The sequence below is a fragment of the Sarcophilus harrisii genome, chromosome 4 (assembly GCF_902635505.1).
Source record: "Sarcophilus harrisii chromosome 4, mSarHar1.11, whole genome shotgun sequence".
NCBI lineage: Eukaryota > Metazoa > Chordata > Mammalia > Dasyuromorphia > Dasyuridae > Sarcophilus > Sarcophilus harrisii.
This window is the reverse complement of record NC_045429.1, coordinates 143,057,261-143,080,376: the sequence shown is the minus strand read 5'-3', so window position 1 is coordinate 143,080,376 and position 23,116 is coordinate 143,057,261. Positions and strand designations below refer to the sequence as shown.

At 33.0% G+C, this 23,116-nt stretch overlaps 2 protein-coding genes across 7 annotated transcripts in view; one reads left to right on the top strand and one right to left on the bottom strand.

Moving 5' to 3' along the window:
* Window positions 1-8,945, top strand: part of GINM1 (glycoprotein integral membrane 1) — a 38,224-nt gene extending 29,279 nt beyond the window's left edge. For both annotated transcript variants that reach the window (XM_012549399.3, XM_031937642.1), the window contains 5 exons: window positions 737-888; window positions 1,428-1,584; window positions 3,228-3,358; window positions 7,438-7,601; window positions 8,537-8,945. In XM_012549399.3, coding sequence (XP_012404853.1) covers window positions 737-888; window positions 1,428-1,584; window positions 3,228-3,358; window positions 7,438-7,601; window positions 8,537-8,645 — 713 coding nt within the window. In that variant the 3' untranslated portion in view covers window positions 8,646-8,945. The remainder of the gene's footprint in view (window positions 1-736; window positions 889-1,427; window positions 1,585-3,227; window positions 3,359-7,437; window positions 7,602-8,536) is intronic.
* Window positions 8,946-9,563: 618 nt separating this feature from the next.
* Window positions 9,564-23,116, bottom strand: part of KATNA1 (katanin catalytic subunit A1) — a 41,146-nt gene continuing 27,593 nt past the window's right edge. For all 5 annotated transcript variants that reach the window (XM_031937639.1, XM_031937638.1, XM_012549395.2 and 2 more), the window contains 6 exons: window positions 21,908-22,013; window positions 19,982-20,140; window positions 15,762-15,888; window positions 15,062-15,196; window positions 14,288-14,414; window positions 9,564-10,689 (listed from right to left, as the gene is read on the bottom strand). In XM_031937639.1, the coding sequence (XP_031793499.1) occupies window positions 10,491-10,689; window positions 14,288-14,414; window positions 15,062-15,196; window positions 15,762-15,888; window positions 19,982-20,140; window positions 21,908-22,013 (853 nt within the window). In that variant the 3' untranslated portion in view covers window positions 9,564-10,490. The remainder of the gene's footprint in view (window positions 10,690-14,287; window positions 14,415-15,061; window positions 15,197-15,761; window positions 15,889-19,981; window positions 20,141-21,907; window positions 22,014-23,116) is intronic.

Below are 23,116 nucleotides of genomic sequence, written 5' to 3'. Positions count from 1 at the left end.
ACAATGTTCTCCTGGTTCTACACACTTCACTCAGCATCAGTTCGTGTAAGTCTCTCCAGGCCTCTCTGAAATCATCCTGCTGGTCATTTCTTACAGAACAATAATATTCCATAACATTCATATACCATAATTTACTCAGCCATTCTCCAATTGATGGGCATCACTCAGTTTCCAGTTTTTGGCCACTACAAAAAGAGCTGCCACAAACATTTTTGCACAATTGGGTCCCTTTTCCTCCTTTAAGATCTCTTTGGGATATAAGCCCAGTAGTAACACTGCTGGGTCAAAGGGTATACAGTTTGATAGCCCTAGGGGCACAGTTTCAAATTTTTCTTCATAATGGTTGGTTCGTTTATAACTCCACCAACAATGTATCAGTGTCTCAGTTTTCCCACATCCCCTCCAACATTCATCGTTATTTTTTCCTATCATTTTAGCCAATCTGAGTGATACATGGTTGACACTTTTTAAAAACTTACTAATGATCATGAAAATTTGGATATTTTCCTAGAGTGACATTTCATTTTAGAAACTCCAGACCATACAGTATTTACTCATTTCAGAAACAAGGTTTGATAACAATTTTACTTATGCTATTCTTGTACATTTGCAACAGTACCGAGCATGGGGGTGAAGGGATAAAGTCATTAGAGGGGGTATAATATTGGCTACTTTATTCTTTGTAAATAATTATTTCAGATTACTTCTGTTTAACAACTTTATTTCTTTTTGATAGTGGAAGGTGAAAATTCAGAAAATCTGAAGGTCGAGGGATATTTTGGAACTGTCAGTGTACGGATATTAGTTCATCAGTGGCCTCTGGCATCTAGTTCCAATGTACAAATGATTGCCATCCAAGAAGAAGTAGTAGAGATTGATGGGAAGCAAGTAAGAGAACATACTTATTTCAAACTTAAAAATTGCATTACAAATTGTAAATACTTGTACTTTGAGTTTTGTAGATTTCAGATTTTTTTCTTCTATTACATTTCTAACTTGGTTTAGAAAGAAGTATTTAAGAGTTGATGTTCAGTAGTTATAAAGGAACCTTCTAAACTCCAAATCCCCTAATTTTTAAAAGTTTTGTTTTATATTTTTTCTTTGTCATATTTAGCATAAAAATTATCCACTATATCCCTCTATATTCATTTATCAATACTCTTGGAGGAGGGAATTGAAGCAATTAGATTTGATCTTCATCTCTGCAATAAGTTGGACATGGCTATAGATTAAATTAAATGGAACTGAAAGTAGTGCCTGCAAAAGAGCATGCCAAAGCAGATGTAAATATGATTGCAAAATTTTCCCCAAAATGGAAAAAAGTAATTACTGAGTTACTATAGTTGGCAATCTACAGAAAAAGATCAAATAGGAAAATGTAATTTCAGTTTATGTATGATCTAGTGCCATTATTTCATCTTTCAAAGGCTCAACAAAAGGATGTGATTGAAATTGGTATTTTAGTTAAGAACCAGAGAATCCAGAGACGTTCAAATTATACCATTCCTTTGGAGGAAAGCATACTGTATTCTATTCCTAGAGACAATGACGTCTTATTTACACTTCCTAATCTCTCAAGAAAAGGTAACTATTTGTTTGTTTGTTCATTTATCACTTATGTGAGCTAAGTACATAATGAGTTGGGAAAAAAAAATACCTTCCTTGATGAATAGTTGTTTAACACTTGAATATTAAAATGTTTTATGGATTGGTATAGATAACCTTTCCATTAATCAGTTAACCTTTATAGATGGTATGGATTACAAACCATTCATATTTTTTTCCAATGTAATGCTCCTCCTGTCTACATCTTTCTATAAATTCTCTGAATAATTTATTCTGTGTGCTGAAGGTTCTCCTTTTCTTAGTTTTATTTTTTTCAATAACACAGTAATTTCCCAATAGACCCTTCCTTCCTCATCGTCATCGAAATCCCTTCTCTGTCTACCTTATAATAACAAAGAAAAAGTTAAACAAAACTAACTGATGAAACAACCATAAATGTTAGCATATCCAGTACTTATAATCTATAGGTTCTCCAGGGTCCCAAAAAAAGGAAGATAGATTTAATTTGTTTTCTCTATTTTTTTTTTTATAATTCTTAGCTCTCACTGCAATACTTGCATTATTTCGTTCTTGACTCTTAATAAAGTGACTAACCCAGCAGCTTTTTTCAGTAAAACATGTTCTCAATGATTTGTCATGCCAACACAAATTTGGTAGTAAATTGATATGACCTATCCACCGTGTATCTTTTCCATTATCCTTAGGGTTACTTAGATCATGTTTTTCATAGTGATAATCAAAAAGAATGGACTTCCATATCTTTAAAGTTTGAGATCATTGGAAGTATAGTGCACTTTCCTAGATATGATCCAGCTTGAGCTTTGTCCTACATCCTTATAACATTATTAATTATAATTGTTGATGCATATTTTTAATCACAATAATGTTATTAGGAAATGTGCTTCTTTCAGAAAGCCCTTTGTGTTGGCTTTGGATTTATATTCAAGGATTTATAACAGTGTCTCTTTTGAGACATAAGCAGTATAAGGTAGGGGATGAAGTGCTAACTAGTATCAGAGAACCTGAGTTCAAATCCTCTCCCTGGTACTTATGAACCTGGCATCACTTAACTTTCATGGGCAGCAGTTTCTTTTCTGTAAAATTGGAAGGCAAGGGAAAGGTTGAGTAAATGATCTCTAAGGTCCCTTGCAACTTTCAATCTCACGGCCTGTTTTCGTAGATCTCTTCTGCCATAATTGTCTATTCTTAAGTAGAATATTAAGGATGTTTGTTTTTAAAATTCATCTTTGAAAAACAGAAACCTTTTTGTTATTTCAATTAAAATCTTTTTTTTTCTTGAGTTAAGTTTTCTTGTAGTTTTTTTAATAGATAAAATTCACTTTCTATTCAGTGAGAAAGTTAATCTAATTATAATTTTTTTTCTTTTAAAAATGCTAGTTATAGGAGCAGCTAGATGGTGCAGTGGATAGAATACCAGCCTTGAAGTCAGGAGAATTTGAGTTCAAATTTGGTCTCAGACACTTAATAATTATAGAAAATATAATTAAGCTTTTGATTAATTCTGATTTTTTTATTTCCATACATAGTATGAATTTTATGACCTTAATTTTATTTACTGACCTTAAAGTTAGTAGTAGAGAGGACTATTTTAAAGAAAGCTAGAAGCATTCAGTTAACTTCCCATCTTGTTATTTCTGTAGATAGTCCCAGTCTATTACAGACAACCAGTCAGTACCTTATCAGGAACATGGAAACGACCATAAATGAAGACCCATTGCCTGGCAAATTACCAGAGACTCCACTTAGAGCAGAGCCTCCATCTTCATGTAAGGTAAATATCAGTATCTCTTATTGTTTTTAAAATTATAGGCCAACATGAGAAAAGAGAATGGACAGCACATAAAAACTAATCAAAAGCTTAAGGGTTGGAGCCTTGCAAATCCTTTAAAGTAGAAATCATTGTATGATTTATATATGATTTTCTTTTATTTTCTAACTGGACCTGTGAGAACATCACAGATTATTGTTACATTAATATAACAAGCTCCTGGGGAAGACTGGGCAGCTAAGTGACGTCATAATGTACAGAGTGCTGGGCCTAGTAGGAAGATTCCTCTTCTTGAATTCAAATTTGGTCTCAGACACTTAAAAGCCATATGACCCTGGACATGTCACTTAGCCCTGTTTATCTCAGTTCTCCATCTGTGAAAATAATCTGGAGAAAGAAATGGCAATACCTCAGTCAAGAAAATCTTAAATAAAGTCGTGAAAAATCAGATATGTGTGACTAAAAAAGGACTGGACCACTAGGGGAAGAACTTCCTTATCAATAAGGCAGTTAGGTGGACACTGTGAATACAGTGCTGAGTCTGAAGTCAGGAAGAGCTGAGTCCAAGTTCCTTTTCAAATACTAGTTGCATGACCCTGGACAGGCCACTTAACCTCTGTCTCCATTTCCTTATTTGTGAAGTAGGGATGATAATAATAGCATTTGTCTTCCAGGGTAGTCATAAAAATCAAGTGATCAAATTTGTAAAGTCCTTAGTATAGTGAGTGCTGTTATGGGCCAGAACTCTGAACTTGAAACAAAGGATTGAAACAAGATGCTAAGTCAATGGAATTGATAGAGATAATGATTATTTAGCATGGTATTTAACAGTTCTCTAGTTCAGGACAAGTACTTAGTACTTACTATAGTTCTACAAGATTCACACCTATGATAAGAGAGCATATAAGCTCAGACAAGCTCAGCCAGAATCAGAACTAGGGAAGACAGAGACCATGGTGGCAGTCTTCCTGCCTCCCCACAGAAACCAAGACAATCAGGAGGACCTCAAGAAGCTGGCAAAAGCAGAGAAGACAAAGGGCTGGCAGCAGGAGCTTAAACTCTCGGAACCAAGGAGAGAGATAGGCCTGAAAGATAAGCTAACCGGGCCCCAGGAAAGGAGACAAGACTTTCAAAGAGATAATAAAGGATCTGGACTTTAATTCTTGGCTGCATTTGGAGTGATTACTGAACTGAAACGAAGGCTGCTCCCAGAAGCCTCCCAAGAAACCTGCTTCCAGGGAACATTACATTTTAGAGACAATATTACACAGTGTCTGACACATAACAGGTGCTTATTAATGGCATATTTCCTTCCTACCTTCGTGAGTCTGATTATAGTACAGACAAGCCCCACAACTGTCATAGTACCAGTTTTTCAACTATTCCCTAACTGATGGGCATGCCCTTAAATTACAGTTTTCTTTTTCATTCTCTCCCAGTAAGATCAGATTTATTTTGCTTGTGCTCATTCTTTCTTTGGTATTATCCTTCTTAACCTTCTACCTATCCCCCAATGGTTTCCCTGTTGATTATTTTTATACCAAGTGTGTGTTCAACCTTACTTTATCCATTTCAGAAAATGAGGTTCATCATATATTTTTACCATGTTAATATATATTGAATTATTTGTCATCTAGGGGAGAGAGTGGGAAGAAAGGGGGGAAATTGGAACATAAGGTTTTTCAAGGGTCAATGTTGAAAAACTATCCTTGCATGTGTTTTGAAAATAAAAAACTTCAATTAAAAAAATAAGGTTCATCTAATGCCTTCTCCTCCCCTCTTTATGTTTGTATATTCTTACACACTCCACTTATGAAAAATAGCAAGTTCCACTCCCTTCCTCCTCTGCAGTATATTTATCATTTTGCCCTCTTTTAAAATCCTTAGTACAGATTCATTCCATTCCTGACTTTTTTTTTTTTAAATCTAATTCCTCCAATAACCCCATGAAAAACATTTAGATTCTGAATGGATAGTTTCTCCTTCTCCATTAGAATGTTAGCACTACACTCTCACAGAGCCTCTTCCTGTAGTTCACATATTTACCTTTCTAGATAACTCTTTTTGCTCTTGTGTTTGTATTTCAACTTCCTGCTTAAATGCTTGAGAATATCTTACATTTTTTTTTACTCTTACAGGATTTTATTACTAAGTATATTTCACTGTATTTTTGGTTGTAAGCCCACATTTTTACCTTTTGTAAATAAATAATAAACCAAGATCTCCCCTGGTTTATAGAAGTTATTAGTTCTTATGACTATAAATCCTTGGTTTTTAAAGTACTTTTTCCTGGATGGTGGCAATTATTTTTTTTTTTTCTTGGATGTGGGCATTCTGGATTTTGGCTCACATTACTTTTATGTGGCTCCTTTAAAAGAGTATTTTATCTTTGTCTTCCAGATTTAATATAGAGCCTTTTCAGTTTTTCCCTCCTTTTGCTTCATTTCATGTTCCTTGTGAAAAACCCATTTTTTCTTTGAAATGTATATGTATTCAGTTATTCTGGATTTTCTTCTTCCTTTGGGAGAGCCCTAAATTTGCACTATTTATTGGTACCGGTGGGAGTTTGATTTACTTTCTGGCTTTCAGTTCTTAAATTGGGGCTGTGTGTTGAAATCACGTTCGTTCCACCCCTTACTGCTCTTTTCATGAGCTCAGCTGCCAAGTTTGATCTTGTCCTAGGTTTCCTGGGTTCTTTTGCTGACCTTCATTACAACTGGTTAACTTCCACTCTCACCCCTTAAACTCTACTGCCTTCTTTGGCATCTCATGACTGAGTTTGAGGCCTCAGAACACCTAGCTTGGGCTGTTTGGATCTGGGCATTATTCTGGTTACTGTCTGCGGCTCTTATCACATTTTTTAAGGTCCTCTGGGGCTTTCTAACCATCATAAAGCCTTCTCAGGAGAGCATCATACTCTTGCTTCCTCTGGACACAGAGCTTTGAAGACTATGTTTACTGTCGCTGTTTTTTTTGAGTCCCAGCTTTATGTGGCACTGGCTTTACTGGAAAGTCACCCTTTCCTATCATCTTCAGAATTTTGGCTCTTTTTGCAGTTCTTAGATGGAGTAAGTTGCTTTATTGTATTTTCTGACTGGATTTTTTTTTAATCGTTATTTGATCTTCTATAAACTTCAAGGTTTTGCTAGAGTTGGTATGTGGTTGCTGGATAGTGTTTCTGTTGTTCAGGTGATCATTTGGCAGGAAGTCTAAATATGCCGAATTTTAATTCATTGAAGGGAGAAGAGTCAGGAAAGTTGTGATCAAAATAGGAGAACCAGGAGAATATAAGGTCGTTATAGAAAAAGGAAGTAGGAGTATCAAGGTGTGATCAGCAGCATTAAATGTTGCACAGAGAGGTGAAGGAAGGTAATGACTGAGATGATGAAAGTACATTTGGAAATAAGGTCTTTAAGAGAGCCGTTTCAGTGATGAGTTCAGAAGCCAAATTGCAAGGGAATAAAGGTTCATTAGAGAATAAGAAAGAGGAAAATTATCTGTAAATGTTTTTAAATTTAGTAGTGGAAAAGGGAGTTGAAATGTTAACTAGAAGTGATAGGAGTCCCATGAGTAAAATTCTCAACAAAGATTAAGGAAAAAGGTTTTAGTTTTTAATCAACATATCTATGGATAACTTTGTTAGAAAGCTGGGGGAGAGAAAAATTGAAAGTCCTAAAAGGATCAGAATCGAGGATTACAAGTAGAAGAATCAATCAATCTTTACAAAGAAAAGTACTTTTTTCTGGGAGATGGGCAAAGGTACAGAACTTTTGAGATATTTCAAGGGAAGCAGGGTAAGTGCAATGATGGGGGATGAGTAGATACTTAATAAAGTTTTAGTAGTATCCCAGTTACAGTTTACAAAGAAATTTTTTTGATTGGTGTGAGGATTTTGGAGTTATCTGAGACTAGTTTCATAATGAATTTATACTAAGTAAAATCAATATGTACTGTGACCTTTCCCTTCAACGGTCAAGCTAAGCAGGGAACAGAAACATAAGGTGAAGAGTCGATTTTGTTTCACTATCTTTAAACTAACACCTCATATATCATATATCTTAACTTTTTTTTTTTCTTTTTAGATTATTTGCCAATTGATGGAGGATTTCAGAAAACATATGTGTAAATTCTGGACCAACATTTTCCCAGTACTTTTTATGTTTATGAACATCACAATGCTTGGAATTATAGGAGCAGCTATAGTAATAGCCATCTTAAAGCTGCTTTTTCCTAATTCTGAATCCAAGTAAGTAATTTATTTTTAAGTAATTCTCATTTTTGGTGGAAACTACCACTCTACTTTCCTTTCTTTTTGCCCCTCCACTTTGTCATTTAGGTACATGAATAGACTCAGTAAATGTTTCCTACTGTACCTCCCCACAATGGCAGCACCTTCCTCAAAACATAGGCTCTATTCCAAGACTGTGGCTGACAGACACTGCTGTGTTAATAGTGTGACCATCTATGTAAAGATCCACTTTCATTAGTCTTCCTAACATAGGCTCTATTCCAAGACTGGGGCTGACAAACACTGCTGTGTTAATAGTGTGACCATCTATGTAAAGATCCACTTTCATTAGTCTTCCTTCAGTTATTTTAGTGCTTAGATGCTTATATTTTGTTGTAGTCCAAGAAGGAAATTATTATGATAGCCTACAGTATTATTTTGATATGCTTCATTCATTTATATACTAATATACTATTAATAGTATGTGGTAATAGTATAGTCTAATAATATCCTAACCTAATAGGTACACAGGACTATTAGTAAACTATATACTGATTTATAGCATATTAAAATATGTTGTTAGCAAAGAGTATTTAAAACAAAACACCTTATTTTCAGTCTCTATGACCTGAAAGTAGGAATAGCATTTATTTTTTCTAGATTAGATAATCTTAGCTTTTGAGATGGAGGTGCCCACTTATCCTTGACCATTCTCTAGCGAGTGATCTGGAAACTCCAGTGATAATTCTATCACAACCATCCCACATTCCCTCTTCCATTTCCTGAGAGTGTATTATTATTACAGGTCCCAGCTCCCTTCTTTTGTGAAACTGTTATTTTAGAATCTTTTACTATAGATCAGAAGATAAACTGATGAAAAATTTTTGTCCTTATCTAGTAGGAAAACTTACTGTCTTCTGTATTACAATAAGACATATTCTTTTGAATTTCAGGGGAATTCTTCACTTGGATAAAGTGAGCTACCATAGGTACTATCCTATTAATTTCTTAGAGACGACAGAGAAATCAAAGGACAGTCTTGAAGAGAAGATATGTATTTAACACATCCTTATCCCATTTTTTCACTGTGGAATTTACTTGGTTCATAATTTCCAATCATTTAATGAAAAAGTATAAGTCAAATAAGAAATGGAAATATTTTGAAAACTAATGCCACAACTTAGCTTGGCCCTCTAAGAGATATTGAAGAATAAGGATATAATATATGAAATTGCCTCACTGGTAATGTCAGATATGACTTCCTAAGGAATGAGAAAATGGTAAAATTAACCAAACTGAAATAGGATATATAGACTTGCAGTACATTTTGCTTGTATACCAAAAAAAAAAAAAAAAAAAAAAGACTAAGCCATGGGGCAGCTAGGTGGCACAGTGGATAGAGCACCATTCCTGAAATCAGGAGGACCTGAGTTCAAATCTGGTCTCAGACACTTAACACTTCCTAGCTGTGTGATCCTGGGCAAATCACTTAACCCCAATTGCCTCAGCAAAAGAAAAGAAAAATAAAAGACTTAAGCTAGTAATTCCAGGTGCCTTATTAAAAAAATTATATCAACTTTTTTTTATTGTAATGAGGTCTTACTTTAAGCACTTTATGAAAAGCTAAACTTAAGTCCCAGAATTAAACACTTTTAACTATTTAACTTGTATTTTGTACAATTATGATTTTGATAAAGAACCTTCATTATTACTTCATTATACCTGTACCAAATTCACAGCAGGATCCAAATGGAATTGTCAAGTGACATTCTTGTTGCAAAATAAATCTCTTGGGGAGGGGAGTTGGATATATACAACTTATTGGATTGTGAGAGGTCAAAACTTATGCTGATTACTCATATATCAGTGATAATATTACTAAATTTCAGTGAGAAAACAGTACAAAGTTTTTAAAAAATCTAGTAGTGAACTACTTTGTTTTACTTAGCTATTTTGACTTTGCTTTTTGTTGCAATTACCATTATGAATGGACTTTTAAGTATATTTACCAACACTGACATTTCATTGGAATATCTGAAAAAGGAACAGGTCATTTTGAGCTATGAGAAAGTTTACTTAAGCTTTACAGAGTATTAAATAAAAAAGCAATGTTTTAGTGAAATCTCCAGAAGATAACATTTCTGCTTATGCTCAAATACATAGTTCTAGTGTTGTGAGACCTTGGTATGTTTTTACAAGGTGAACAGCATTTGATTTGATTTGTCAATTCTGTACCCATCATTTATAAAATACCTTAGATTCAGCTCCCAAAATAAGCTATAATCAGTGTTTGAATAAAACTTTGAAAATTAAGTATATCTGTCCCTACAGCAACATTCTACTGCTCAGGGACATGAAAATAGAGCCAGGAGTCTCCAAATGATTAGTGAAATAGGTAAAGAAAAGAAAACCTTCTCCAGCCTTGCAGAGTCCAACAAGTAGGAGGAAGGGCAGTGTAGGTTCTTGTTTCAATTTATTCCCCTTTTGTTTACTTAAACTAACAAAATAGTTCTTAAAAGTTATATCCATGAGACATGAAACTAAGGTCATAACTGGCTTCATTACTACCTAGATTGAAGAATGGCTTTTCAGCTTTCTTTATTAATAGAACAATGTTAAAAAAAAAAAAAAAAAAAAAAAAGGCATCATCTCAAAGTGTATATAAAAGTTATGACCTAAAAAAGTGTTAATTATGAAAACTTTTAAAGTTCAATGCAAAAGTAACAAATTGAGTCAAATGTCCCTGCAGCTTAAAAAAATTACATTTATTCAGAATCATGAATTCCTTTTATAATTATCATTATGAAAGTTTAAAAAAATATAGCACTCAGTGCAATGAAATACTACTTTTCATTACTATTGAAACAACATAAGGCAGGTTTCTCACAGTTTACTTTAAAAAAGAATTTAGCATGATCCAAATTCAAATATCCATTTTTCATATCTTTCAATGTCCGCAGCAGATACTGACTTAGAAACCTTTTTTAAAGCCATTCCAAAGTCTTCCATAGTTGTAGGCATATGCATTTCATCTCTGGAAAGATTTCTAATTTCTTCAGGTGTCAAACCTTCAATGCGCCGCCTCATAGCCATCAGGGATGCATCTCTTTGAAAGAAAAAAAATTAAAAGTTAAAATTTTCATATATATACCAAGAGTCTGATTACACTAAACTGAGAATAAACTTTTTGTTGCTACAAAAGAGTGTTACAATGTTTATAAGTATAATCTTGCTATCTGTCAATAAGTAGTATTATATGATATACATGTAATGTTTCTCACATTCGAAATACCTCTCTAATATGCCAAATGACAATTCCTATCTTTCCATGCCCAAGTCAAATAACACCTTCTCCACAAAGTTGTCCCTCATCTTTCCTAAGATGGAATTCTCTCCCAATTCTTGAAGCACTTTTTTGGGCATGTATTTCTTAAGCACTTATGTTCTATTTTGTATTATAATTATTGACATATGTGTCATTTACACCTTACTAGACTGTAAGCTCCTGGGAGGGCAAGGACCTTGTTTTTTTTTTTTAATCTATTTCTCCCCTTTGGCCCACCAAATAGCTCCTTAATAAATGTTTGCTTGAAAAATGATTATCTGAGTATTTTAAAAGTTAATCCCAACATATAATTGCCATACACTACAGATAAATGGATGCTACATACACCAAAATATTTATAGCTGCACTTTTTATGATAACAAAACTGAAAAGAAAGTAGAAGCCCACTGATTGGGGAATGGCTAAACAAAATGTGGTACATGGATATAAGTGGGTATTATTATTGTGTTATAACTGGGTATTATCATGTGAAGAACATGAGGAATTATAGAGAAGCAACAAGACTGATGTAAAGTGAAATAAACAGAGACAAGAAAGCAATCACAACACTACAAGAAAGAACAACAAAAAATAATCAAAAACTGAATGCTGCAAAATTATATTGAATAAGGTTGGCCCCAGGCAAACAAACACACACCTTCCTTTCCTACTTCTCTTTGCAGAAATAGAGGACAAGAGTGTGAAACACTATAGATCTCTTATATCAAACTTTTCCTTATTTTTTTTTATAAAGAGAAAGAAAAACTCATTATTATGAAAGATGGCATTTAGAAGGGAAATGTATGGAATAACAAAAGATAACAAAATTTTATTTAAAAAAATAAATGACTCCAAAACATGAATAATGTGAGAAAACATAATTTCACAGGAAAAAGAGGCTGGTTATTTGGCAACTTTTTATTAACCAATTGAGGCCAATGAGTGCCCCCAACCCCCCAAAAAAGTCTCCATCCCATTGGGGATAGAATAGTTATTTTCATTATATTATATGCTATTACAAACTGTATACTAAGAAGCAAATTTTTTTTCCTTTTTTTTTTTCTTATATGGCAGTAAGCCTTTAAAAAAGGATTAAATCTTAACACACTGATATGCTGGACAGCATGTCTGGGCTGAATATAATAAAAAAAAAATCTAACAGGTAAAAGGATAAAGTTTTAAACCTGAGTTCAAAAAACTATCTTCAGAAGTATAAGAGATGGGCAAGCCATCAGTAAATATATCATCTGATATTTATTTCTGAAAGATCATTACTGAAAATTACTGAAAGCATATTCATACCACATTCCACATTTATACTCTCTTAACCTCTCTGAGAGAAGGAAAATTTGTATCATTATCAATTTTCAGGCACCAAGAACATTTACTTAGATTTTAGTATAATATATATATCAAATTCTTTCAATTATTCTTTTAGATATGAGAAAAGAGCTAGGTTTATTAGCTGGATTAGATTACATGCAGAACTGGTTGAATGGTCAGACCCTAAAATTAATCAGCAATAGTTCAATGTTCACTTAGAAGACCCCAGAAATTGGTTCTTATTCTTGTGTAGTTCAACATTTTAATTACAGGTTTAGGAAAAGACAAAAGTTTTGATAAAGGTTTTTCAATTCCACAGATGACAAACCTTAAAGGGATAGCTAAAACTCTGGAATACAGCATCAGGATTCTGTATCCAGGGGCTGAATCTAACCAAATAAAAATCTAACAGTTATAAGGATAAAATTTTAAACCTGAGTTCAAAAAGTATAAGTATAAAGTATAAGAGATGGACAAGCCATCAATATCAAATCATGTGAAAGAGATCCAAACATTTTCATAAAAAATCTCCTAAATTAAGATACGCAACCTAGACCTCCTTCCTCAACTTCTTACCAAAAATCATCTTAGGCTATATTAATTGAGGCACAGTATACAGAGAAGGGACAGATGATAGTACCATGCTATTTTTCATAGGTCCGACCACAATGAATACTTATTAAATGCTTACTAAATACTAGGTACTATGCTAAATAATGGACACATGCACCTATATACACACCTGCATTTTGGGAGCTGTTCTAATATAGGTATGTATGATGTATAGTGTGTGTGTATGTGTGTGTCTATATATCTTGATATGTATATATGTCACATGAATTTAACAAAACACAAATAAAGGAGATGACCAGAAAAGGAAAAGACTAACAGCTGTTGGGGGGTGGGGGAGTTGGAAGAAGGATCAAGAAAAGCTTCTTTAAACTCAGTGTCTGAAAAGGAATATTGAAAGGAATGAAGAACATGCCTTTTGTGGGCTAGCTGAATGAAATAAAGATGTTTTGTAACAAATTTGATTTGTGGAGAATGGGAGTAATGGTAGGTTTGGGAGTGTGGAGAGACACTTGTCTAAAAACATTCGAAGTTCTGTCACCTGAAAAGAGACTTAGATTTTTTTATACTTGAATCAAGACCACTAAAAGAAATAGGTAAAAAGGGAAGGTAACAGGCATTTATTAAGTGCCTATTATGTGCCGGGTTTTGTGCTTTACAAATACTGCATTTGATTGTGACAACAAACCAATGAGGTAAGAAGTTATTATCTCCATTTAACACTTAAGGAAAATGAAGAAATCAAGGCTGTTTTTACTCACCTGTTAATCAAAATCAAACCAAATTTAAACTCTCATTTTCTCATTTTCAGGCCCAGCTGGACCACCTAGCTACCTAAAATAGAAGCTTTGTAAAGATTTGTTTCACATAAATAAAACTCCTTACAGGTAGTTTGATTAAGTAACAAATGGGCTCCCTATAATTACAAGTTTTCAAGTAAACGTTAGATGACCACCAATTGGTTATGTGGTGGAGAAAAGTTTTGTTCACTTATGAGTTGGACTTGAGTTTTGAAGTCCTTTCCAATTCTCAGTTTTTGTGACTGTCACTTAAAATATTTGTTTCTTTGTTTTTTTTTTTTTTTTTTAAAAAGGTTCAACACCACAAGTTCAAAGGACAAATCCCTAAGACACTCAAATAAACACCTTCCCTTCTTGGGGTCTGGTCATTCAACCATTAAGATATTCTAAATTAATTTTTTCCATATATTTTTCCCCATACATAGGGATAACACAAGAAATGTTGCTTCACTGAAGTTATAGAAGGCCTAGTTGTGAAATCCAGATACACTTAACCACACTTGCACACACACATACAAAATATAGCTTAAATTTTCAAATGAGAACATGATACAATATTTTGCCTCTTCAAAACCAATTTATAGCTTATGGTCCAAAATGACTTGAGGCTTCATATAACTTAAAGAAATTAAGAACTCTAAGGAAAACAAAACCCAAAAAGTCCTTACATCCAAAAGAATTCCTACCTGCATACATTGGTAATATCTGCCCCTGAATAACCTTCCATATTTTCTGCTATACTTGCAAGGTCAACATCATCAGCCAATTCCAGTTCACGTAGACTTATTCGTAAGAGCTCTTCTCTGCCTTTTGCTAGACAAACATCAGAAATGGAAAAAAAAAAAAAAGTCATCAGCATATAAGTTAAATCATTTATCAAATCCTCACACCTATTTTCTAGAGGAACTCCTCTGTAATATTGAACTCTTTTGTGTAATTGTTCAGTGCATGCTTACCTGCAAGTATCTGCTAATGTTGTGCCTTAGAGAGCCTTCAAAAAACCCTTTCTCCCAAATGACAAATAGTGATTTATGAACAACTTTCTAAAAATGAAATCCAAACTATCAATAACCAAATAAAAAAAAATGCCCCAACTAACTAATAAACCAGAGAAATGAAAATTAAAGCAATTCCCAGATTCCATACATGGTCATGAGTGATAAAGTTGACAGAAAAAGAAAAAGAAAAATGATGAAAGGGCTGTAGAAAACAAGCACATCAATATGGAGATTTGTTGTGCTTTCACCATGTATAACTTTTAAAATAGGGTTTTTATTTTTTCAAAGGTGGGGAGGAAATAGGAGGGAGAAAACTAAATTTTTTTAGCTGAAGGTACACTCAAATGGTTAAGATGACTAAACATGAAGATATTAATATATAGGATTATTTTCTCAAAAAGAAAGTCTATTAAGGCCCAATTTAAATTTTAAAAAGATCTGTTACAATTTAAGTAACAATACCTGATGGTAATGGAATGTAAATTCTTTTTTCTAGTCGTCTTCTTAAAGCCTCATCAATATCCCAAGGAAAATTAGTAGCTGCAAGTACCATAACCATTTTGGAAGGATCATCATTTTCAGACGCTCCACCAACACCTAAAAGAAGGGAGAAGAAAAGAGTCTGGTCCCATTAGTCATGTTGGAAAATCATAATAGTAATATTATTGCAATAATAATCAGTTAAAATAATGATTATAAAGTATTTGGCAGAACAACAGGATATTACTTCCTATATTTTGTTCATAGTTTCTTAAGACTTCTCTAGCAAATAATTAGAATTCAGCAACAAACAAAAATACAATATGACAGTTTAGCTTTTGTTAAATAAAAAGGCTCAAATAATTATCAACAACATTAACTTATAAAATCTGTCCTATTATAAATTGTCTCATTAAATACTATATTAATCCTATTAGCACTGAGAAACAACATGATATAGTGAAATTTTATTTTCTAATGAATTTCATTTAACATCATTTTGATCATCTGTAAGATATAGCTAATATTACATGAATTAACTAAAATTCAAGATTATTCTATTCAATTCAACCAACATCTACTATTTTCTAGTACTGCATCTAGCACAAGAAACAGGAGGGAATTAAGTATAGGGAATGTTTCAGATGCTTATCTGTACTTCTCCCAAAGTAAATTGATTTACCGTCCATCTGAACAAGTAGTTCTGCTTTTACCCTTCGACTTGCTTCGTGTTCCTCAGAAGTTCCTCTGCGACTACAAATGGAATCTATTTCATCAATAAATATTGTTGTTGGAGAATAAAATCGAGCCTGAAAAAAAACAGAATAACATGATACCAGATTAAGATAAAACAAATCAGCAAATAGGTGACAAATTACAGAAGAGTCAAGTAAATATCTTTCTTTCCATTAGAAAAATTTTTTTCATCTAGATCTGTGAATTTCATTGGTTATAAGGACTTTCTAACAAAAAAATTCCCTTTACTAATGCAAATGCAATTTCTGGTCTTAAGAGTATTCTAAGGCATTAAGGAGATTAAGTGATTAGACCCCACAGGTAATCAGTATGTATTAAAGGTGAGAAACAGAACTCAGATCTTCCGAATTTTGAGGTCAGCTCTTAATCCATACTATACTACATTACCTCTTCAAGAAAAAGTGAAAAAAAGTTAAATAATGAAGTCTTTACACATCATATTCATAAATTCTAATTTTACATGTGCAAGACTAATATTACAGATCACTTCTATTGAAAGGTATTTAAGCTAGCTATATTCATTCATTCATTTATTTATTTTAAGCCAGATATACAAATGTATTACAGATTGTAATGCCAAAAAAGGGGCAAAAGAAGAACAATTAAACACAGTTGTAATATTTATATACATATATTCTAGAAAAGTCATAGGATCACAGATTAGATGTCATCTACTCCAAACTCTATATTTTATAGTTAACTTCTAGAGAGGTTAAATCATTTTTCCACAGTCACAAAGATTGTAACAAAACCAACATATGAACCTAAGCCCTCTGAAACTAAATCGTACATTTTTTCCATTGCTTCCATTCCATTAACTACCTAGTTAGAAGGAGTCTTATGAGAGATTAATTTTGTTAAGAAACTTTCTCCAAGGAACATAAAGAATAAATATAATGAAACTACCATTCTTTTTTAATTTAATGAAATAAGTAGATTTTCCTCTTATATGTAAAGGCAATGGAAAAGATAGATAAAACAAATATTTAATAATATACACATAATTTCTAGGAGCACTTTAAACACATTCCATTCTGCAAACCAAGCATGTCCCCAAAATATTTTAATAAATAATATTAATCATTAAAGTAATGTTTTAGGCTAGACAGTTAACAAAACCTAATTAGTAAAGATCACTTGGGGCAGTCTTGGAGTTCAACAAGGTCATATATTACCATCCAACTTTTAAGAAAAAAAAATGTTGAAGATAAAAAACATAGAATACAGTAATTTCTATCAGTCAAATCATGAAAAACTTTGAGGACTACAAATGTTATTTTTTAAAGAGGCTTAAATTTTTTTAAAGTACTCATCAATTATTAGATTTATATCTGAATAATAACTGGGATTATAAAGAGATGAATTAATATTTAAATTATGCTATGCTATGGTTACTTTAAAGTAAAAAGGCAATTTATTTAATCATCCTCCTTTCTAGAAAGGAAGTCAGGTCTAAAAGGTAATTGTAATAGATATATACTACCTGGCACATTTTAGTGGGGGGTGAATTTTAGAAACTTAGAGTATAATTTAAATATACTAGAAGAAGCTTCATAGCTTACTAGAATGTAATTTGACTCCACATTCACCATTATCCAATAAATTGTCAGATCTTGTCATTTTTATCTCTACAATAATTCTTACATGTTCTCTTTTCTCTACTTATAGAACTATCACCTTTGGGTTTCATTACCTCTTACTGAGATTACTGTAATAGTCAAGTCAGCCTAGAAACCTGTGCTTACTCCATAAAGCTGTGAAAGCAATTTTCCTTAAGGGTGGGTCTGACAATGTCACACTCCTCTGCTCTTTAAATGTTAATATAGTTCCCCAATACTTCAAGAGTGAAATGTAAACTCTGACACTTAAAGATCTTCATGATCTTTTAATCTTCTTATACATTATACCTCTCCACACTCTACAATTCAGTCATTCAGGCCTCTGCTGCTGCTCACACTTATTATTCATCTGTCTGTCTTCTAGACTTCAGACTTCAAATAAGCACATCTTCTGGGAATCCAATCCTTAGTTTCCTTCAAGATCAATTAAGTACTACCTTACACAAGAAGTTGTTTTTGACTGCTATAACTATTAATTCCTCTCTTTAAAAACTACCTGGTATTCATTTTAAAAACACACACACACACTCACTCTCTCTCTCTCTCTCTCTCTCTCTCTCTCTTAAGACAAAGTGTCTGCCATAAAGTGGGTATCTAATAATTGTTTATTGATTTAGGGGTATTATCTAATAATTATTAATCTTCAAGGTTTATGGTGTTCAAATTTGATGATTTTCTCACCAAATATTTCACAAGGATTAAGAGGTAATCCCTTCTATCATAACACAAAATTTCCTCTCTATACTCGACTAGACTTGAACACTACTTGAGATTTAAAGACTATGATATTATTCAATATTTTCCCAGAAAAGAAACTTTTATTGTCTCCCTCAATTCCAAAAGTGTTTTTATTAAACACTTACATTGTCCAAGGCGACTGAGAATAAAAAACAAAATAAGAAATAGTCCTTGCTCTAAAGGAACTTATATTTTGCTAGGTGAATACAATATGTAAAAAAGTAAATACAATTTGAAGAGAGAGAAAGCAACCAAAAAAGGAAGGGAGGGAAGAGGGGTGAGTCAGAAAGGACAGCTCATAAGGAGGAAGGAAGCTAAAGTTTCTAAAAAGCAAAAGTGAGAAAGAAGGAATTCTAGGCATAAATGACAGGCTGAGTAAAAACATGGGAGATTTTAAAAATTAGTCGGTTGGTTAAATTGTATCAGCAATCTGTATTGGTCTCCCCATTGCTCAGCATGTACGATCTACACTTGTTTAAGGTATGGCCTTGGTTCCCTCAACCAAATTTGTCTCTTCCTAACTCTCAAGTCCCTCTGAGTGGGATCCTAGATCCCCTCCACTTCACCAGCAATCCCAAATTGATAGACACAAACTAGAATCCATAGAAGGTAAGTTTCTTAAAGGCAAAGGTTTAATATTTTTATCTTTGTATTTTTACCACCTGGTACTATCCCAGCACATATTAGATACCTCACAAATTTTTACCACCTGGTACTATCCCAGCACATATTAGAAACCTCACAAACCTGAATGATTATTTTAAGTTAATATTTATATATATTTCAATTACTGGTTCTAATCATTTTCCTATCTCAAGTTGCTAAATCACTGGGCTTATATTCGGACCTTCCTCCTTTTCCCTGGAAAGGACAAACCTCATAAACTGTATGCCATAAACTTTATACCATATTTCAAAAGAAAAGTAATATCTAACAAGATAACAAATTACAATTATTCTCCCTAATTAGACAAGCTAAATCCACTAACATTCCCAAATAATCATGATCACATATGCAATATATAGTACCTTAAAAATAGCTATATTATTCCCTAAGGCAAAGACAATATTGGGGTTTTTCATTGTTGTTTATTTTTCAGTTATGTCTGATTCTTCATGACTCCTTTTAGAGTTTTCTTGGCAAAGATACAGGAGTGGTGTACCATTTCCAATACAGATAAATAATGAAATTTAGGTTCAAAATATTATGTCAGAATTTGAGGAATTATTTTTTTTTCCTTACTCAGATTTTTAAAGGGTAGAAAAATGAAAAATAAAATCCCAGTAATAAAGAACAAACACCTTAAGCCAGTAATCAGGTCATTAAGCACAAGGCATTTGATTAACATGTCCAGTTAATAAAAAAGTGAAATGATTTAATCTCCTCAATGTTCAAGATTTTCACCAACTAGAATGACTATAATTATGTTCTTGAGATTTGGAATCATTGAAATTACACATTTGTTCAAAAGGCAGACCAGGAAACACCTCAAATTCCAATTTCAAATCACACACACACAAATCAAATCACACATTACAATCATGCAGGTAGGGCAGGGAACAAGTAAGGAATTATGTTTACAAAAACAAAAACCCTTGGTTGACAATTTTCAACTGTTGATATCATTGGACTTTAGGCAAATGCTATACCAGCTAGTCATTCTAGGTTTTCCTCAGTGCTGAATACAATGGATAGTTACAATTCACTTTATAATCCCTCAAAGAAGTACAGAAAAAAAATACAGGGCAAAAAATTGATATGGAATCATTGGGCTCTCTCAAACATTTACCATTTCAAACAAGAGACGAACAAGCTTCTCAGACTCTCCTCTGTACTTGGAGGTAAGGGTTGATGAAGAAACATTGAAAAATGTGGTTTTGCATTCAGTAGCTACTGCTTTAGCAAGCAGAGTCTTTCCAGTGCCAGGTGGACCAACCATCAATACCCCCTGTTGGAAATATAGTAATATAAGTAAAGAATTAACATCAATCTATACAATTGTGATTGGTTCTGTTTAATACATTCATTTCTGCCAATTCCAAAACAACTCACACTTATAAAATGATTAAAAAGGCAAAAGGGCTATTTCATCAGTTTTATGGAACATGTTTGTATTTCCATACTTTGTCCCTTGACCAAGAAAGACAAATTTTAAAGAGGACACATTATAGCTACATAACATTTAAGAATTAACACACTTGTGCTCAGACAAACTCAGTTATCTGAAAAGTAGATAGCCAACTCCTCTAGTCCAGAAGACCTATATTTTTTCAGGCCCTGAATTAAGGATCAAATGAGATAAAATTTTGTAAAAAGTGTCTAGCACATCATCTAGCACATAACAGGTACTATTATAAAGGCTTATTATTTTCTTCTCCTATCCCCTTAGATCCTGTTCTACATTACTTTTTACTTTCTTTTTTCTTTCTTTTTTTTTTTTTTTTTTGCTAAGGCAATTGGGATTAAGTGACTTGCCCAGGATCACACAGCTAAGAAGTGTTATGTGTCTGAGGCCAGATTTGAACTCGGGTCCTCCTAACTTCAGGGCTGGTGCTCTATCCAATGTGCCACCTAGCTGCCCCCACATTACCTTTTTTTTTTTTAATTAAAGCTTTTTATTTACAAAAAATATGCATGGGTATTTTTTCCAACATTGATCCTTGCAAAACCTTTTATTCCTAATTTTCCCCTCCTTCCCCCCATCCTACTCCCCTAGCTGGCAGGTAGTCCAATACATGTTAAATATATTAAAATACATGTTAAATTCAATATGTATATATATATTTATACAGTTATCTTGCTGCACAAGAAAAATCAGATCAAGAAGAAAAAGAAAAACTGAGAAGGAAAACAAAATGCAAGCAAACAATAACAGAAAGAGTGAGAATGCTATCCTGTGATCCACACTCAGCTCCCACAGTCCTCTCTCTGGGTATAGAGGGCTCTCTTCATCACTGAATAATTGGAACTGGTTTGAATCATCTCATTGTTGAAGAGAGCCACGTCCATCAGAACTGATCATATAGTCTTGTTCTGCTCATTTCACTTAGCATTAGTTCATATAAGTCTCTCCAGGCCTCTCTGAAACCATCCTGCAGGTTATTTCTTACAAAACACTAATATTCCATAACATTCATATACCATAATTTATTCAGCTATTCTCCAACTGATGGGCATCCATTCAGTTTCCAGTTTTTTGCCACTACAAAGAGGGGCTGCTACAAACATTTTTGCACATGCCCCACATTACTTTTTAACTTATGTTTGGAACCATATTATTAGTTTCTTGGATTTCTCGAAATAATTCTGATACTCAATTTGCATGAAACTCAACAATCACACCATCATTTTTATTCATATTTTTATATGAGCTGCCTTAAAAATCAGAACCAGTTATTTCAGATTCTGTAATTAATTAAAAATCTTCATGTATTTAAGTGATAATTATCTGCATATTATTTCTGATATGCTTCATGCTATTACATTCAAACTCACTCAACACAGAACTAATCTAGAAATTACCTAAACATCACATTTTGTACTTGTTTTTGGAGTCTATAATTTGCAATGCCATTTGACCCATCAGCACAAACTTTTTGTAATTTTTTTTAATTAAAAAAATAAACAAACCTTGACCTATATTAGAACATGGGCCACAACTACTTTGATGATGCATAATACTTGGGGGAAGAGAAGAGGGAAGGGGAAGACTTACTTTCCATGGTCTCCTAATTCCCTTAAAGAATTCTGGCATCCACATAGGTAAAACCACTGCTTCCTTGAGTAATTTTTTAGCTTCCACTAAGTCAGCTATGTCATCCCTAAAAGAAAAGAGAAAATCAGCAAGTTAAAAATATTTAAAATTTCATAATCAGAAGTCTATTTCTGTGGATATATATATATGTCATATATATATATGCCAAATTCATATTTTTGTGCTATGGACAATAGTGAAGTCTCTAATAAAGAACTCAAATTTATTTCTGGATTCAAAAAACAAAAGGAAATGCCATCATGTTTAATTAAAAAGGACTGAGTCTGATTACATACTTGGAAGCACTGCCACTACCCAGCACAAAGAATAAGCATTTCTTGACTTACATAATCATAACATCATATAAGCCAAATTCCCAAAGAACTGATTCTAGCAACAACACATGCTATAAAAAAGCATAACACAGGTTGAGATACTGAAGTTCCATACCCAATCTAAAAAGACAGTCACCAAAGAACAACAGACAATATAAAAACTTTTAACTTCTATTAGGGTACTCTTGGAGACAAAAAACGTCAAAAGATTCACAAGAATTAGTTATGTTCTTTCTCTATAAGGGATACTAGAAACATGATTATGTTCTTTCTCTATAAGTGATAGTAGAAATATACGTCAAATTTATCCCTGCTAGAAGCAAAGGTCAAATAAGTAGATGTCTCAGACAAAATGCAAAAGAACTACTATCCAATTTACTTTTTTTTTTTTTTAATCCAATTTACTTTTTCAAATGTGTTGCAATGTCAGTGTATTGATCCCAACACAATCTCTAAGATAGGTTGGTTGTGAAGATTAAGGATTGAATTCCACCTCAGATACTAACTAGCTGTGGGATAGTAGGCATAATCACTGAACTTCTCTGAGATCCAGTAAAATAAGAATCAGAGCACCATCTCATTGGGAAGCATATCTCAAATGAGATATGAAGAACCTCTGAAATTTTTTTCAGTGTACTAATACGTATCAGGTATTATTATGATTATCTTTTTTTAAATTTTTATTTGAATTTTTAATTTTCAAAACATATGCAAGGATAACTTTTTCAACATTGACCCTTGAAAAACCTTGTATTTCAGTTTTTCCCCATTTCCCCCATTCCCTTCCTAGATGGCATGCAATCCAATATGTTAAACATGGTAAAAGATATATGTT